This window comes from Musca vetustissima, unplaced genomic scaffold (assembly GCF_032173495.1).
Source record: "Musca vetustissima isolate MV318-11 ecotype Yass unplaced genomic scaffold, APGP_CSIRO_Mvet_v1 utg8392, whole genome shotgun sequence".
Taxonomy (NCBI): Eukaryota; Metazoa; Arthropoda; class Insecta; order Diptera; family Muscidae; genus Musca; species Musca vetustissima.
The window spans coordinates 102463-120831 of record NW_026886187.1 but is presented as its reverse complement, the minus strand read 5'-3'; the positions used below and the strand labels follow the sequence as shown (position 1 = coordinate 120831).

Below are 18369 nucleotides of genomic sequence, written 5' to 3'. Positions count from 1 at the left end.
GTAAAGTCCTTTAAGTCGTTTTTTTGGTATTGTTGTGCTATAGATTGCAATGAAACGTTTCGAAAGAGAAGATGTCCTGGTGGCAGACAAGGAGAATGTGGTAAGAGAAATTGCGAGTTTTTCTGTGGCGCAATAGGTTACAATAAATTTGCAATGACATTTGGATTTTTGCAAGATATGACATGTCTGTGTGAAGTATAATATTACTTAATTTATTGATGTAATCCACATAATCCGGCTTAGTTTTGTAGATAATTTGAAACCATGGAGGGTCCTGCAAATAAGTGGACAACAAAGAATAAATACTTTTTGCGCAACAAGCCATATCAAATTTACAAACTATTTTTGCATGCTCTGTCTTGGGTATAAAGCAATATTGATGGAGTTTGATATATTATGGTTATTAGGACTTAAGACCTGGTTGCGGATAATTTAGAACATTTTATAATATCACTGGCCAATGGCTCTGATTACAACCACAGTGTAAAACAGTAAGCCCGTTAAAACAACTACAAATACATAGTTTTTTTTTTCTAGAAAAATTCTATACTTCCAGAACCTCCAAAGTTCCGTAATGACATTTTTTTTATTCAGTTTAAAATTAACTATGACAATATGGGTATCATTTTGAAGCTGTCGAGGTCCTGATTACGAATTTTTTGCCAAAATAGGATTCCTAAGTTTAGCCGGGATCTATCAGATTACAACCATAATGTAAAACAGTAAGCCCGTTAAAACAACTACAAATAGGTACATCGATTTTTTTCTAGCAAAATTCTATACTTCCAGAATGGTGAACCTCCAGAGTTCCGTAATGACACTTGCACTTTTTTTATTCAGTTTAAAATTAACTATGACAATATGGGTATCATTTTGAAGCAGTTGAGGTCCTGATTACGAATTAGACAGCAAATTAGAATTCCTAAGTTTAGCCGGTGTTAGTTGGTATCTATACATGGGATAAGAGTTTTATATCCGCGGCCACACACAGTTATTTCGTATTTATACAATATTAGACAAAACAACAACAAAAAACAAATGAACAAGGATTTAATAAAATTATCTATGACAGTATATGGAAGTCATTTTGAAGCTGTCGAGCTATCCCGATAACAAATAACTTCATACCTATATAGCAAAAAGTGGTGTCCAAAATTTGGTATAGTTTCAATTAAAATACGATTCGATTACCCATATTTTTTTATTGAAAAGGAATATTCTGTCGCATAGCTCGTATTAGCATTTCTTGATAGGAGAAATTCTTAAATCCTAGACCGATGGCCGCCCACCTTTAAAGACTACTTTATTTAAATCAAATTCTTTCTACACAAAATGATAGAAACTCCAATGAAACTCCTTAGAAACTCACAAAAGGATCCCCAACGGTATCAAAATTATCCGATATCTAAAAATAGGAAGAAAGTAATCAAAATAGTGTAGATGTAATTGTTTTTCCTATGACCAGCCATGGAGCACGTATTGGTCAGACAAAAAAGGTGCGATTTTTTCCTTTAATTACCAAAGACAATGTCGGAGAGAAAATCATACAGTTGCCGGAAAAGAAATTGGAACTGAATAAGACGGTAATGCAAAAGCATGGATTTGTATTGAGTAAGGATATTATATTGGATATAATTGTCTTTCCTATGACCAGCATTCAGGATAATATAGTTAATCTTGTCTAAGGATCGGCTTAATGAGACATATTTTTAAAGGACACCAGAGATAGTTTTCAAAAATCCCAATATAAATGAAACATACTCTTAAAATAGCAACAAAATATTCAACGTAGTTCATTTTCATTCTGCAAATGAAAAGAATCCTTGTAAAGTAGTTTTGGGGAACACACACACAACTTTCACTATTCTAGGCGAAAACTACCTACCTATGTCGCCCAAACAAAGGTAAGATGCAGATGTTTTTTAGGGTTGTTTTACTTTCAAAATAATAAAGCCATTTTTTTCATCCTTTTGTTATCTATAGAATGGCAGGACTTTATGTGTGTACTACATTTTCACAGCTGCTTTTATGCACGTCTCTTTGTTATGTGTGTAACAATGCGTAATATCCAGAAGATTACTCCAATGGCCACCTTTAAAGAATAACAATAAAAAGTGAAAGTAACCTGCCTAGTAGTAGGAAATCACAAGAGATCATTGTTGCCAATTTGTGTAGCAGATTAGCTTCATTGATAGGGAGACAGAACATATATTGCCATTTAGAAGTCTTTAGTTCTTCCTCTTTACTATTTACTACTAGGTATTCGGATTATGAACTGACGAACTTAACGATTAACCGATCAATATAAAACCAATATTAAAACATTTTGTTGTGGAAATTTTCATCATTGTGGAAATAATGTTTGTCTGGCCATCGGATTACCCCTGCGGTGACTCCAGTCGGCCACCTTTTGACCTAATTAAACATTTTGTAAAATCTGTCTCATTAAGCACTCCTGCTCGGGCTGAATGCAATTATTAGGTAGGCAACCGGTATGTGCAATGAGGCTCAAGGGCCTCACACATTAAAAACTCAAATATCCTTTACACGAGGCTGCATCTAATATATTATGCATTGAAAACAATTTCAATTTATTTCATAAACGAGAACCTAGCCTAAAGGACCATGAGCGATTCCAAAGACGTCATGGACTACTCCAAAAGCTTAAAATTACCAGTATATCATTTAATCATATCATAAACCACAATACATGAACCATTATTATAGATCCTCCTACTTGAGATTTGAGGGCATTGAAATAGTCTTCGCTTTGCCCGGGTATATTGGTTATATCTTTTTTCTCTGGGAGGAGTTTCTAATAAAATTAAACCTTTACATGATACCAAATTTTATAATAATATATATTTTTTTCTATTTCCAGGTCGACAATAAACGCAAAAGATCAACCGAAACAATTGATTCGCTGGCAAAAAAACAACGTCTGTCAACGGAATCTAATGAAGAACTTGATCGTAATGTCCGTTTGGAATATCTACTCAAACAGAGTGAATCATTTTCCAATTTCCTTACGGCCACAACAAAACTGCCAACAAACAAGAAACAGCCGCTGCAGCAGCAACAGCTAAAAAAACAGAATAACAAAAAACAAAATAAACAACAACAAATCACAGAAGATATTAATAACAACAATAATAATGGTCCCTTCCGCTTTGTATCATCACCCGATTACATCAAAGGTCAAATGCGAGATTATCAAATTGTGGGACTAAATTGGATGATTTCGCTGTATGAGAATAACATCTGTGGCATATTGGCCGATGAAATGGGTTTGGGTAAAACCCTACAAACCATATCCCTATTGGGCTATATGAAACACCATTGTAATGAAGCTGGTCCTCATTTGGTTATTGTGCCCAAATCAACGCTACAAAATTGGATGAATGAATTCCAGAAATGGTGTCCAACGATTCGAGCTATCTGTCTTATTGGCGACAAATCGGATCGCAAAGACTTTAAAAAGGATATTCTAGCCGTCGGCAATTGGGATGTCTGTGTAACATCATACGAAATGATAAGATACGAAAAACAGGTGTTGCAGAAAATCCAATGGCGCTACATGGTCATTGATGAGGCCCATCGCATTAAGAACGAAAAATGCAAACTATCGACATTTATACGACAGTTTAGTACCACAAATCGTTTGCTGTTGACCGGTACCCCATTACAAAATAACCTACATGAATTGTGGGCTTTGTTGAATTTCATGCTGCCGGATATTTTCAATAGCGCCGATGATTTTGATCAATGGTTCAACACAGATGCCTGTCTGGATGATGCGGCCTTGGTGAAGCGGTTACATTCCATATTGGAACCTTTTCTGCTGCGCCGCTTAAAATTGGATGTGGAGAAGAGTTTGAAACCGAAAAAAGTCACCAAAATTTATGTGGGGCTGTCAAAAATGCAAATCGAATGGTATCAGAGAATATTGAGAAAGGAGATAACGGTGGTAAATAACATTGATAATAGTGTGACAAAGAGGAATTTGTTCAATACACTTATGCAATGTCGCAAGTGTACCAATCATCCGTATTTATTCGATGGTGCCGAACCAGGACCACCCTACACCACGGATATGCATATTGTCAATAATTCGGGGAAAATGATGGCATTGGATAAAATTCTCCATCGTCTACAGCAGCAGGGATCAAGAGTTTTAATATTTTCACAATTTAAAATCATGTTAACTATATTGGAAGATTATTGTGCGTGGCGTTCGTTTAGCTATTGTCGCCTAGATGGCAGCACACGTCACGAAGAACGTACACGACAAATCGATGAATATAATGCCAAAGATTCAAAAGTATTCATATTCCTGCTATCAACCAGGGCCGGTGGTTTGGGTATTAATTTGACCACAGCCGATGTCGTTATATTCTATGACTCGGATTTTAATCCGCAAATGGATTTACAGGCCATGGATCGTGCCCATCGCATTGGCCAGACGAAAAAGGTGCGAGTATTTCGTTTAATTACCAAAGACACGATCGAAGAGAAAATCATCCAGATGTCGGAAAAGAAATTGGAACTGGATAAGACGGTAATACAAAAGGGCAAGAATGCATTTGTATTGAGTAAGGATGTTATATTGGATATGTTGCGTGGTGAAAAGATCGATGAGCGGAAAGAATTTGTTTTAAGCGATCGAGAAATTAAGGCTATACTTGCAAAAGATGATGATGACGATGATGATGAAGAGAAAGTGGTGGGAAAGTAGGAGGGAGGTGGTGGCGAATAATAATAAAGATACAAAGAGTTAGGTTAGTTTTTTTTTGTTTGTGTTTTAAACTGAAGATTTAGTTTTTATGCGTTTAGAAAAATATTTATAAAATGTGAATGTGAAAAATAGCAACTGACTTAAAAAAAATGAATTTTGTGGTACTTAGAACAATTGGCCTTTATAAAGACCCCTGTGGTCCCTTTCTCGGATTACATTTGAAATACTCGATTTGTTTTACGTTTTGAAAACTGTATTACCGAAGTCTCTAAATTTTGTTTCATATAAAATAATGAATATCTTATTAACTTTTGGTCCTGTTCTCTGTTAATATAAAAAAATAATATTAAAGAAATTTTATAAAAAAATACTACTCACAAATAATATTGATATTTTAAGAACAATGACATACATTTCCGAAAATATTACAAACTAATTTAGTTATTAAAAAAGAAAATAGAATTTTATTTCTGTTATGTTGTACTTTGACTTGTTATGATATGTATTTTTTATTTGTTCTTTGTCACCATTCCATGTTTCCCCCAATTTTATTTAAGTTTAGTTTTCTAATATTTGTATTTGTATGAAAACTATTTTATGATATAACATATACAACCTCATAATGAACATCTCCTGCCTCCATAATGAACATCTCCTGTCTCCATAAAGACTATCTTCTTTTCTTCGGCTGTTTATATATTTTCTAAGAAAGAGATTACAATCCAAACTTATGTTATATACTTGTTTTTCTTTTTCATATAATAAATTTTAAGTAAAACGAAATAAATGTTTTGTTTTTTAAAATTCATGGTTTATTATTACCCACCTTATATGGGGGCTTAAAAAAATAATTTAATAAATCCACGCCTTGATTTAAAAACTATTTTTCAACAAGAGCATAAAGGGCTATTCATAGAGAGGGAATTAAAAAAAATTGGCTTATTAACCAGAGGCGATTTTTTTAAAAATATTTTTTAGGCTTATCAGAAAGTGCCGATTTGTTAAAAAAATATTTTCTAAGCTCCATTAAAAATTTTTGAAAATTTTCATTGCAAAAATTTTTGAAAATTTTCATTGCAAATGCATTTTTGAAGGACTATTACCATGAACTTGGATCCATAGCCATGTCATTCTGCAACTTATACTAAATTTTGGTCAGATATAGAGTTGCTTCTTACAATGGGACAAAATTATGTAAATAAATTTCAAGCAAAATATCGATATCTAAACCGATTTTATCGAAACTTGTCACAGGCTACACTAGGCTAAGTTTTGTACATTCGGCCATTTTTAATAAATCCAAATTTCGTGCAAATCGAAGGATATATGGGGACTTTGGTGAAACATTTACTTTAAATCGGACAAAAATTTTAATGGGAGCTATATCTAAATCTGAACCGATTTTCACGAAACTTTGTATATATTCAGTACGCTGTGCCAAATTTCGCTATATATGGGGACTTTGGTAACCATTTAACTTAAATCGGGCGAAAATATGTATTTTCACTGCGATTTTCACTAATTTTAGCACACATCATTCTAGGCTTAATTTAGTACGCTGTGCCGATTTTAGTGAAAATCGAAAAATATTTAGGTATTTTAGTGCACCATTTACCTTAAATCGGGAGCTATATCTAAATCTGAACCGATTTTCACTAAATTTAGCATACATCATTCTAAGCTCAATTCAGTACGCTATGTCGAATTTCGTGCAAATCAAAAGATATTTAGGAATTTAGTGCACCGTTTACCTTAAATAGGACGAAAATATATATGGGAGCTATATCTAAATCTGAACCGATTTTCACGAAACTTAGCGCACATCATTCTAGGCTCAATTCAGTACGCTGTGCCAAATTTCATGCGAATCGAAAGATATTTGGGGACTTTGGTGCACCATTTACCTTAAATCGGACGAAAATATATATGGGAGCTATATCTAAATCTGAACCGATATTCCCAATTTCAATAGGGTTCGTCCTTGGGCCAAATGAATGAGCTGTGCCAAATTTCATTCAATTCGAATCAAAAATGCGACCTGTACTTTGTTTACAATTTAACATGGACAGACAGGCGGGCGGACGGACGGACATGAATAAATCGACTTAGAAAGTGATTTTGTGCATATTCTCAAAAGGAACCATGTGCCCATCTCGTTTTCTTTTGCCTGTTACAAACATATGCACAAAGACATAATACCCTGTACCACAGTGTGGTGAAGGGTATAAATATCCTTACGGTATATAAAACATTGTGGATTTTTTTAAATATATTTTTAACATATAAGTCAACGAATAAGGATATTTAAAAAATATGTTTTTAATAATAAAAACTCAAAATTTGTTTGTTTGTTGGAGTATGGCAATAATTGTAAAATCATTTTTTATTTCGATTTTATTTTTTTTTTGTTTTTTTTTTAATAAAAATGTGTTTTCTTTTTAACAAACATAAAAAATACATTTTTCTTTCTTTCAAAAAACTGTTGATTTTTTTTTAAATTAATATTTATTGTTCTGAAATCTTTTGTTGTATTTTTTGTATTAATTCTCATAAGAGAGAGAGACATTCTTTTGAAAAAAGTTATTTTCTTTTCACAAATATATGAGGTACTTAATGTTTTTTTTATTATTTTGAAATTTTATTTCTGGAAAGAAATTTTAGAAATCTCTCTTACGGCTCTTTATCATCTTTCTTCTCCACTTTTTTAATTAACTAAAATTTGTTTTAAATTTAAATATACTGATATTTGTTGTAGTTGCTTTCTTGGGTCTCGAAAATGAAAAGTAATGGCAAATAAGCTAAATTTATATTTTGATAAAATAAGATATTGGAAACATTTAAATTCGAAAAAATATATATTTTTTTATATTTTTTATATCAATTTTTACAAAAATCTTTAAAAAAATATATTTTTTTTCAAAAAATATTTCAATTTTTTAAAAATTTTATTTTTAATAAAAAAAAATTTATTTATCCATTATTTTTTATATCAAAATTTTTTATTAATTAGAAATGTTTTCCAGAATTTTTTTAAATTAAATTGAATTTTTTTTTTTTTAATTTTTTAATTTAATTTTTTTTATAAATTTTTTTTTTTTTATAAAAAATTAATTATGTATCATTTTTTATCAATACTCAAATTTAGCTTATTTTCATTACCAAATAATTATGTTTCTTGTTTTTGTGGTTGTTGTAGTTTTATAAACTTTTTCATTTTTTATTATTATAAAGTGGACCTTTTAACTAGTTTCCATATAAAAAAATAATAATTAGTTAATCTTTCAGTGGTTTTGTATGGTATTTAAAAAAATCATAAATAATTATTTTACAAAACAAAAAATAAACAAGGAAACAAAAAAAAATAATAACTAAAAAAAATTAATAACATATTTCGTTTAATTATCACTAGCAGTAATAATAATTATTATAATAATAATTACTATAATAATAAAAAAATTAATAATAATAATAGTTTTGATTTTTTATATCATGTTTCACACAATGTTCCTGATTTTTAATGTCTTTTGTATTTTATTTGTTATTGATTATGATGGAGGAAGATTTTTCAAACTTCCCTCCCCCTTTTAATAATTCTTTTAATTTCTTTTATTACAATTTATTTTTAAAATTAACAATTAAAATTCTTTTAGTTTCTTTTTCTTATTTTCTAAAACAAAACAAAAAAAAATGTTGTTGTATTTAGCCTTTTTTCATTTGTGTATACACAAGACGCTGTACATTAATTAATTATTACTATATAAAATATAATTATTTACAAACTATGCTTTTGTTGTTGTTGTGGTTTTTATTATAACTATTATTATTAGTAGTAGTATCTATTATTGATTAGCTGTAATGGTGGCTGCTGTTATCCGTCTTCGTGCAGCCTCCTCTTGCTCTTGACTGCTGACATGTGTCTGTGATTCCAGAGCATTGTTATCCCGCACATCATTTTCGGGATTATCCCAGTATTGGCGAGCACCGCTACCGAAGATATTGAAGAAGGTACCGGCAATGATGTAAATGGCGGCGGCAATAAAGAATACCTTTTGCCATTGGGCAATTGTGGGCTGGAAGGAAAATCGAAAAAAATATCAAAATTAGTTATTTTTACGAAAAAATAAAATTTCAAGGCCTAGCTAAGGCGTGGATTTTTAAAATAATTTTTTCGAGGCCCATAGAAGGCAGGGATTTACAAAATAATTTTTTTCAGGGCGTGATTTTTTAAAATAATTTTTTTCAAGGCCCACAGAAGGCGTGGATTTATAAAATATTTTTTTTTCAGGCCCACACAGAATGCGTGGATTTATAAAACAATTTTTTCTAGGTCCATAGAAACCCTGGAGTTGCAAAATAATTTTTTTCTAGGCCCGCAGAAGGCGTGGAGTTGCAAAATTTTTTTTTTCTAGGCCCATAGTAGGCGTGGATTTGCAAAATAATTTTTTTCAGGACCCATAGAAGGCGTGGAGTTACAAAATATTTTTTTTCAAGGCCCATAGAAGGCGTGGAGTTACAAAATAATTTTTTTCAAGGCCCATATAAGGCGTGGAGGTGCAAAATAATTTTTTTTCTAGGCCCATAGAAGGCGTGGAGTTGCAACATAATTTTTTGTTAGGCCTTTAGGAGGCGTGGAGTTGCCAAGTAGTTTTTTTCAAGGCCTATAGAAGGCGTGGAGTTGCAAAATATTTTTTTCAAGGCCCATAGAAGGCTTGGAGCTACAAAATAATATTTTTCAGGGCTCATAGAAAGCGTGGAATTGCAAAAAAAATCAAGGTCCATAGAAGGCCTGGAATTGCAAAATAATTTTTTTAGGTCCATAGAAGGCGGGTTGCAAAATAATTTTTTGTTAGGTCGCGGATTTTTAAAATATTTTTTTTTTCAATTTTTTAATTCTCCCGATAATTACCTGATTATTAATTAAATTGCCAGCAGCAATGGGTGCCAATAGACCAGCCAAATTGGCCATACAGTTTGTGATGGCCATTAGGAAGCCAGCAAAGCGGGGTGTCAAATCCAAATGATTTATTTTGAAACCTGAATAGATGCCACCATTCAAACCCACGCCAATGGTGAGAATGGCCAATGTCAGCACACGATCACAGCCGGTATAGGAGGCGGCAACCAAGGCCAAACCGGGACCATATTGACCTGGAGAAAAATTACACAAAGATTAGTTAAGCAAGAGATACGAATTGAGGTCGAAAAAAAACATACCAATCGAATTCATGACCTTTCTGGTTTGTGTGTGATTGAAACGTTTTGAGGAGATCATCCAATCGGCGACCACAGAAATACCCATCGAAAAGATCCACATAGCCAAATAGGGTAGGGAGGACAACAAACCATTGGATTTCAATGAAAATCTCAAGACTTGTTTCATGTAGGTGGGCAATTCAGTCATCAGGGTTTCATAGCCGTAGTTATGGCCCATGTGAGCCAACAGGATGGCATAGAAGGGCAACGATTTGAAAATGGACTTGAAGGGAATGGGTGGGCTCTGCAATAGGGACAAAAAAAAATATTATGAATTCAAACAATGTTCAAATTAATGTTGAAAAAAAAAACACCCACCTTAACTTCCGTGGTACCCCACAGTGAGGTGTTGATATATTTCTTTTCCTGTTCATTGATGCTGGGATGCGCTGAAGGATCTTCATAGACCCAAATAAGGAAAGCAATAGACCAAATGGTACCCACCGCCCCGAATACATAGAAAATAGAGGGCCAGCCTCCATCAAAACCGTATTCAGCCAAGAGACCCGACAACGGCATAGATATAATTGTACCAAATTGTGCCCCAGCATAGACGGCGGCACCCATTCTTGACCGTTCATTGGGTGGAATCCATTTGGCCAGCAAAGCATGAGTACAGGGTACAATGGGACCTTCACCTAAACCTTGAATGAAGCGGACAACACACAAGCCCCAAACGCCACCTTCACGAGCTGCGACGGGCACCAAGAAGGCAAAGACCGAGTTGATTAACATGCCATAACCGAGGAAATTGAGAGCACCATATTTCTTGGCCAACATGCCAAAGGGAATCTGGAGGAGGGGGGAGAAAAAATAGAGGAAGGTGAGTATTTGTAATGCAGGAAGAAGAAGAAAATAAAATAATTACCTGTGTGATGACATAGCCATAGAAGAAGGATGATAAAATGTAACCCTGTAAAGCGGAATCCCAGGCAAATTCACCATCTTGTCCATTGTCCTGGAAGGGAGAAGACATTTATTTTTTATTAGAAAAAAGGGAAACAAATAGAAGGCATGGATTTGTAAAATAAATCTTTCAAGGCCCAACTAAGGCGTGGATTTTTAAAATAATTTTTTTTCAAGGCCCAGCTAAGGCGTGGATTTTTAAAATAATTTTTTTCAAGGCCCAGCTAAGGCGTGGATTTTTAAAATAATTTTTTTCAAGGCCCAGCTAAGGCGTGGATTTTTAAAATAATTTTTTTCAAGGCCCAGCTAAGGCGTGGATTTTTAAAATAATTTTTTTCAAGGCCCAGCTAAGGCGTGGATTTTTAAAATAATTTTTTTCAAGGCCCAGCTAAGGCGTGGATTTTTAAAATAATTTTTTTCAAGGCCCAGCTAAGGCGTGGATTTTTAAAATAATTTTTTTCAAGGCCCAGCTAAGGCGTGGATTTTTAAAATAATTTTTTTCAAGGCCCAGCTAAGGCGTGGATTATTAAAATAATTTTTTTCAAGGCCCAGCTAAGGCGTGGATTTTTAAAATAATTTTTTTCAAGGCCCAGCTAAGGCGTGGATTTTTAAAATAATTTTTTTCAAGGCCCAGCTAAGGCGTGGATTTTTAAAATAATTTTTTTCAAGGCCCAGCTAAGGCGTGGATTTTTAAAATAATTTTTTTCAAGGCCCAGCTAAGGCGTGGATTTTTAAAATAATTTTTTTCAAGGCCCAGCTAAGGCGTGGATTTTTAAAATAATTTTTTTCAAGGCCCAGCTAAGGCGTGGATTTTTAAAATAATTTTTTTCAAGGCCCAGCTAAGGCGTGGATTTTTTAAATAATTTTTTTCATGGCCCAGCTAAGGCGTGGATTTTTAAAATAATTTTTTTCAAGGCCCAGCTAAGGCGTGGATTTTTAAAATAATTTTTTTTCAAGGCCCAGCTAAGGCGTGGATTTTTAAAATAATTTTTTTTTTCAAGGCCCAGCTAAGGCGTGGATTTTTAAAATAATTTTTTTCAAGGCCCAGCTAAGGCGTGGATTTTTAAAATAATTTTTTTCAAGGCCCAGCTAAGGCGTGGATTTTTAAAATAATTTTTTTCAAGGCCCAGCTAAGGCGTGGATTTTTAAAATAATTTTTTTCAAGGCCCAGCTAAGGCGTGGATTTTTAAAATAATTTTTTTCAAGGCCCAGCTAAGGCGTGGATTTTTAAAATAATTTTTTTCAAGGCCCAGCTAAGGCGTGGATTATTAAAATAATTTTTTTCAAGGCCCAGCTAAGGCGTGGATTTTTAAAATAATTTTTTTCAAGGCCCAGCTAAGGCGTGGATTTTTAAAATAATTTTTTTCAAGGCCCAGCTAAGGCGTGGATTTTTAAAATAATTTTTTTCAAGGCCCAGCTAAGGCGTGGATTTTTAAAATAATTTTTTTCAAGGCCCAGCTAAGGCGTGGATTTTTAAAATAATTTTTTTCAAGGCCCAGCTAAGGCGTGGATTTTTAAAATAATTTTTTTCAAGGCCCAGCTAAGGCGTGGATTTTTAAAATAATTTTTTTCAAGGCCCAGCTAAGGCGTGGATTTTTAAAATAATTTTTTTCAAGGCCCAGCTAAGGCGTGGATTTTTAAAATAATTTTTTTCAAGGCCCAGCTAAGGCGTGGATTTTTAAAATAATTTTTTTCAAGGCCCAGCTAAGGCGTGGATTTTTAAAATAATTTTTTTCAAGGCCCAGCTAAGGCGTGGATTTTTAAAATAATTTTTTTCAAGGCCCAGCTAAGGCGTGGATTTTTAAAATAATTTTTTTCATGGCCCAGCTAAGGCGTGGATTTTTAAAATAATTTTTTTCAAGGCCCAGCTAAGGCGTGGATTTTTAAAATAATTTTTTTCAAGGCCCAGCTAAGGCGTGGATTTTTAAAATAATTTTTTTCAAGGCCCAGCTAAGGCGTGGATTTTTAAAATAATTTTTTTCAAGGCCCAGCTAAGGCGTGGATTTTTAAAATAATTTTTTTCAAGGCCCAGCTAAGGCGTGGATTTTTAAAATAATTTTTTTCAAGGCCCAGCTAAGGCGTGGATTTTTAAAATAATTTTTTTCAAGGCCCAGCTAAGGCGTGGAGTTGCCCAATATTTTTTTTCAATTATTTTTTCAAAATTGAAAATTGTTTTTAAAGATTTTCACGCCCTAACATTTTTTCCAAAAAAAAAACCGCTATCTTTAGGGCCTGAAAATTGATTCTCAGGACCTAAAGATTCTTTTTATATTATTTTTCTAAAACTTCCCCGCCAACTTACCACTTCAGTATAATTGGAATCCGGGCATTCATCATCCATAACATCTTCATGACCATCACTGATGGCCGTATGATTGACCATGGCGACAATGGCCACAGACATATTTGTTCGCATCACATAGGCATTGGCCATGCCCAGGAAGAGCATAAATGTGACAAAGAAGCGGGTTTGGAAGAGCCCTGCAAAAAAATAGAAAAAAAATATAAAATTAGTAATTTATTAATAGAAAAAAAAACAACAAAAATATTTAAAAACTAAAAAACTATGCAAAAACAAAAAAAGTCGATTTATCTCAAAAATTAATAAAAAAAACAAACAACCATACACACATTTTTTCAACACGTGAAGTCATGAGTTTTGATTTCATTACCCCGCATGATGGCGTGGTTGGGTGGATTGTTTGTGCGCCACTGATAATCATTATGACTAAAATTTGTTTGTCGTTGTTGTTGGTTTTTAGTTATGATTTAGCATTGCAAAAGAGGAGGAGGAGGAGGTTTGGTTCGGTTGCCTGGCTAAAAAAATTTCCTCTTTTTTTTTGTTCATTCATGGAATTTTAGCACATTATTTAATAATAATAACAATAAAAAACAACAGCAACAACAACAATAATATTAGGAAAAAACAAATAATAATACAATAGCAAACATTTTGTGTTGTATTTTTATGGGTTTTAAGAAAAGTGCTAAATATTTGAGTACACAAAAGAGGAAAAATAATGAATGGTGATCATTGATTTTTTGAAATTTTTTGGAAAAAAATACAAAAAAACACTTGAATAAAATTTCATTTTTTTTTTTAATTTTATTCAAATGTTTTTTACCACTTAGAATTATAAAAAAATATTTTTTTTATTTTTATTATTTATTTTATTGTCTAAATTGTGTCGCATCATCTTCAATTACAATTTCCTTTTTTTATTGTTGTTGCAATTTTTTGTAATAAAAAACAGTCTGTAAATATTTGCATTTAATCAAAAAAGCGACTGATTTCATGTATGCCAATCCGACCGACACACACGTGTTTTTGTGTCACATTTATTTGTTCGTCGCTCTGCTGACTTATGCAATTGATTAATAATTTGTTACTTCAGCAGAAAATTAACACAAAAAACCCCTACAAATTATAACAAAGCGGCTTTAACACAGGCCTACAAAAAATTGATTGACAAAATAAATATTTTAATAAAAATAACATCTGTTTTTAGAAATAACTCCCTAGAAATGCCGGGATATACGCCGGGGAGAAATTTCTCACTAGTGAGCATTTTCACCCTAACAAATTAATATCCGGCTGATTAATTCTAACCAAATATAGTTATGCGGTACTTTGGTACATTTTTTCATGACCAAAAAGTTAAATAAAAATAAAAGTTAATACACAAGGGTAAATTTGTTGAACAATCGCTGCTTATCTCTAAAGAAAAACATGAAACTAATGGGTCGATTATGGATAGCAACCAAACTCCAGTTGCTATGTCAACTGGCAACGCCACTGAAATAAAAGTTAACATTATGGATATCAACTTTTCTCAGTTGCCGTCGATAATACTGTTTTGACATTTCTACAACTAGAAATATATTAGAAATATTTGTAAACAAACAAAAAATTGAATAGAATATTTCAGAAACAAGAATTTTAAGTGATGATAAGCTCAGTGGAACTATTTTTTGATGATGAAAATGATGTCCAAGGCGTGGCGTCTATTAGAAGGCATTTAAGAGATAAATAGAATCCATTAGAACTACCATCCGTACTGTGAGTAGGTGTTTATGTTTGGAGAAATGTTCAATCAACTGCTCGTTTTAGCTTTAAGGCGTATTTTCGGCTACCAAAAGATGCCGTTGTTTACTTAGTTGACGCATTAAATCCTGGTTTCCGAAAAGCCCGACGGTCAACAGCAATTCCTCCTCTCTTAAAAGTGTGTGCAGCTCTGAGGTTTTTTGCGGATGGAAGTTTTCAAAAGTCCCATGGCAATGACTTCAACCTTGGCATGGGTCAACCCACGATGTCGGTGGTTTTGACCGAAGTTGTCCGGCTAATAGAAAAAAAAATTTGGATTGTTTCCAAATTAACAGAGGAAGAAAAAAGGAAGAATAAACATTATTTTTATTCGAAAACAAAGTTCCCGGGTGTTGTCGGATGTATAGATGGCACACACGTACATATCATGGGCCCAAAAGAAGATGTTCGTCATTTATATTTAAATAGGAAAGGCTACTTTAGTTTAAATGTTTTGCTGGTGAGTTTTTTATGCAAAAATAATTATTATTTTCACATAGATACTTGTTTTGTAGATGTGCGATTATCAAATGCGGATCAGGTATGTTGACGGTAGACATCCTGGATCTACACATGATGCCTTCATATGGAATAATAGCCCACTGAAGCAAGAGATCGCAGATGATTTCGGGCCAAATACCTGGCTACTAGGTTGTTATATATACTTATAGTTCTAATTATCTTCATAATTGGAAAATTTTAGGTGATGCTGGATTCCCATTGGAACCACAATTATTGACTCCATACCGCTCAGCCGAACCGCATTCGCCTGAAGGTAAATACAATACCGTTCATTCAAAGGCTCGTAATATAATTGAACGAACTAATGGGGTTCTAAAGTCTGTGTTCAGATGCCTTTCTGCAGAACGTGGCCTGCACTATACGCCTCAAAAGTGCATATCTATTGTGAATGCGTGTTGCGCATTGTACAATATTGGCAGGCATTATAATGCTCATTGGGAAGAAGTTCCTACAGTAGTAAATGTACCAATCATAAGCGAAAATGAAAGTGGTAGTTCTATTGCCTTAGATATACGAAGAACAATTACGCAGAGCTTAAATGGATAAAATTTAAAAAGGATATTTTATTTCAGTTAATCAAATATGTAATACAAGTAATAATATTCAAATAATAATAAAATAATAGTTGTTTCAATTATAAACATTACATATTTCCCTTATGTAGACATTGCAGTTGTTCTTCTAATAATTTTAGTTTTATTTTTTTAATTTCCACGTTTAGTTTATGTTCCTCTGCTTGTGCTTCATATTTCCTCTTTTTCATTTCTTTAATTTCTTTAAAAATCTCATAATTTTTCCTTTGTAGGTCTTTGATGTCTTTCATTATTTCATTTTGTTTATACAGATCTTTTTCAATTCTTTTTATTGTACTCGAAAGTTCACTTTGAGTTGCCGTTTGCTCTTTTAGTATATCGACCTTTTTATCTTCCTTCCGTACTCTTTTTCGTAAATTCTGGCATTCGTTGTCCATCTTAACTTGTTTCACCATATTTTCCTGTTCCTTATCAGTGATTGGCTCGATTTCAAGCAGTTCCTCCACATCCAATGTATCTGATGTAACCCCAAATAGGGCACCTTCTGGATTTAATGTACAATCCATTTGTAACAGGTCCGCTGCCGCCTGCTCCAATGCTGATAACGACACTTCTTGCGATGGTCCACCTCCGGTGATGTTATGGTTTCTTTTATTTTGCGCCATCTTCTTTTTCAACTTTGCTTTAAAATGAACCCACACTCTCTGCCATTCATTTGGAGTGCGTATTGGTGGGCCATAGCAGTTAAGGTCCTCTGAAATGGCCTTCCACACATCATCGATAGTGGCTTTGGTTTGACCAAAAGTCCGCACGCCGCGTGCTACATTTGGGTTAGCTTCCATCCGCGCAATTAAGACCTCAAATTGTTCTTTGGTAGTAATTTTAACCATTATTGGAAGCCTATAAATTTCAGTTATTATTGTTAAACACCAAACAGCAACCAGAAATAAATGGTTGCCGAAAAATTATATTTAAAGCAACTGACGTTGACTCCAGTTGCCATCCATAATTCAAATTTGGCAACTGGCAACGCCACTGAACTATAGTTGCCATCCGTAATCGTCCCATAAGTATAATTTCTTGGTATTTTTTTTTTTTTTTGTAAAAGCAACATCTTGAGGAACAATGTCATTTATTTAAGGTGAGGGTGCGGGAGTAGGCACGAAAAATAAACACTCCCAAACTCAATTGTCATGATATAAAACAAAATTTTATGGTAAAGTAAATAGAAAAAATTAATCATTTCTTTGAAGGTTATTTTTTCACAATTGTACAATTTTTAAGAAAAATTGTTAAACATTATTTATTTTTTATTTATATATATATATATATATATGTTTTTGTCTAAAAATTGTGTAAAATGTGATGGAAAAAGATATAGTAAATAATTCCCAACTTTTCCAGCTGCCTAAAAACACATTTATTTTTTTTTTGTTGCTGTTCTTCTCAAATAATAAACAAGTAGTGGCTGTCTGTCATTCTCTGTACAGTAGATATCGGATATAAGCACATCTCATATAAGAAAAAATCGCATATAAGAAAGGTTATCAAAAACACCGAGCTTATACTTTCTTATATCGGATAATTCCATGTAAGAAAAAAACGCATATAATAAAGAAATATCCGGCTTTTTTTGAGTTTCTTATATCCGATATCTACTGTAATGAATTTTATATTTCAATAAAAATTTTTTGTTGTTGTTTTTTTTATTTATATTCCTCTTATGACTTTTCAAAATACGTCAACTGAATTATTTTGAATGAAAATTAGATTGTTATTATTAGTAATTTTCATCGACATCATCGTCACCACTTGACAATAGAATCAATTTTCATGAAGGGAAATTATCAGCTATTTTCAATCTAATTATTAAAAGCTGTATATACAGACAATATTTGTTTTGTACTTATACTGGGTTACATAATTTGTACAATTAAAAATAAAAACAAAATGGTATTTTTTTTTTTTACTAATTGTAATAAAGAAATTTACAAATGTATTATCATTTTAAGTGGAATCACGTGAAATTTAAAAAATAACAATTAACAAAACCTGAAACTTTTCTATTAATTAGTATTTTGTACAAAGTTTAATTTTATTGCTCAACTCAAAGCTAAACATGACTAAAATGATTTAAAAACTGTGTTAAAATACAATTTATGAAATAATTCCTATAATTTATGAACAGTTTGAACAAATTAAGTATTAATTTCTAAAGTATATTACACAATTATTTTTTAAAGGAATAGAAAAGCATTCGTAAAATTGTATTCCATACAATACAATTTATAAAATAATTCCTAGAATTAATGCGTTTTTGAAACTTATGAACAAAT

General features: G+C 32.6%; 2 protein-coding genes across 2 annotated transcripts in view; one reads left to right on the top strand and one right to left on the bottom strand.

Moving 5' to 3' along the window:
- Positions 1-49: 49 nt before the first annotated feature.
- LOC133333664 (chromatin-remodeling complex ATPase chain Iswi-like) lies at positions 50-4735 on the top strand. The gene is made up of 2 exons (XM_061541953.1): positions 50-100; positions 2882-4735. The coding sequence occupies exons 1-2, from the start codon at positions 50-52 to the stop codon at positions 4733-4735; spliced, it is 1905 nt and encodes a 634-aa protein (XP_061397937.1).
- Positions 4736-8574: 3839 nt separating this feature from the next.
- Positions 8575-18369, bottom strand: part of LOC133333663 (putative inorganic phosphate cotransporter) — a 50867-nt gene continuing 41072 nt past the window's right edge. Inside the window, exons 2-7 of the mRNA XM_061541952.1 lie at positions 13197-13375; positions 10857-10946; positions 10307-10780; positions 9950-10232; positions 9642-9883; positions 8575-8805 (exon numbers count right to left, since the gene is read on the bottom strand). Of these exons, the coding sequence (XP_061397936.1) occupies positions 8575-8805; positions 9642-9883; positions 9950-10232; positions 10307-10780; positions 10857-10946; positions 13197-13375 (1499 nt within the window). The remainder of the gene's footprint in view (positions 8806-9641; positions 9884-9949; positions 10233-10306; positions 10781-10856; positions 10947-13196; positions 13376-18369) is intronic.

Coding starts and splice junctions, on each gene's coding strand:
- LOC133333664 (XM_061541953.1), top strand. CDS start 50: ATGAAACGTTTCGAAAGAGAAGATGTCCTGGTGGCAGACAAGGAGAAT. Junction 101..2,881: donor TGGCAGACAAGGAGAATGTG/GTAAGAGAAATT, acceptor TTCTATTTCCAG/GTCGACAATAAACGCAAAAG.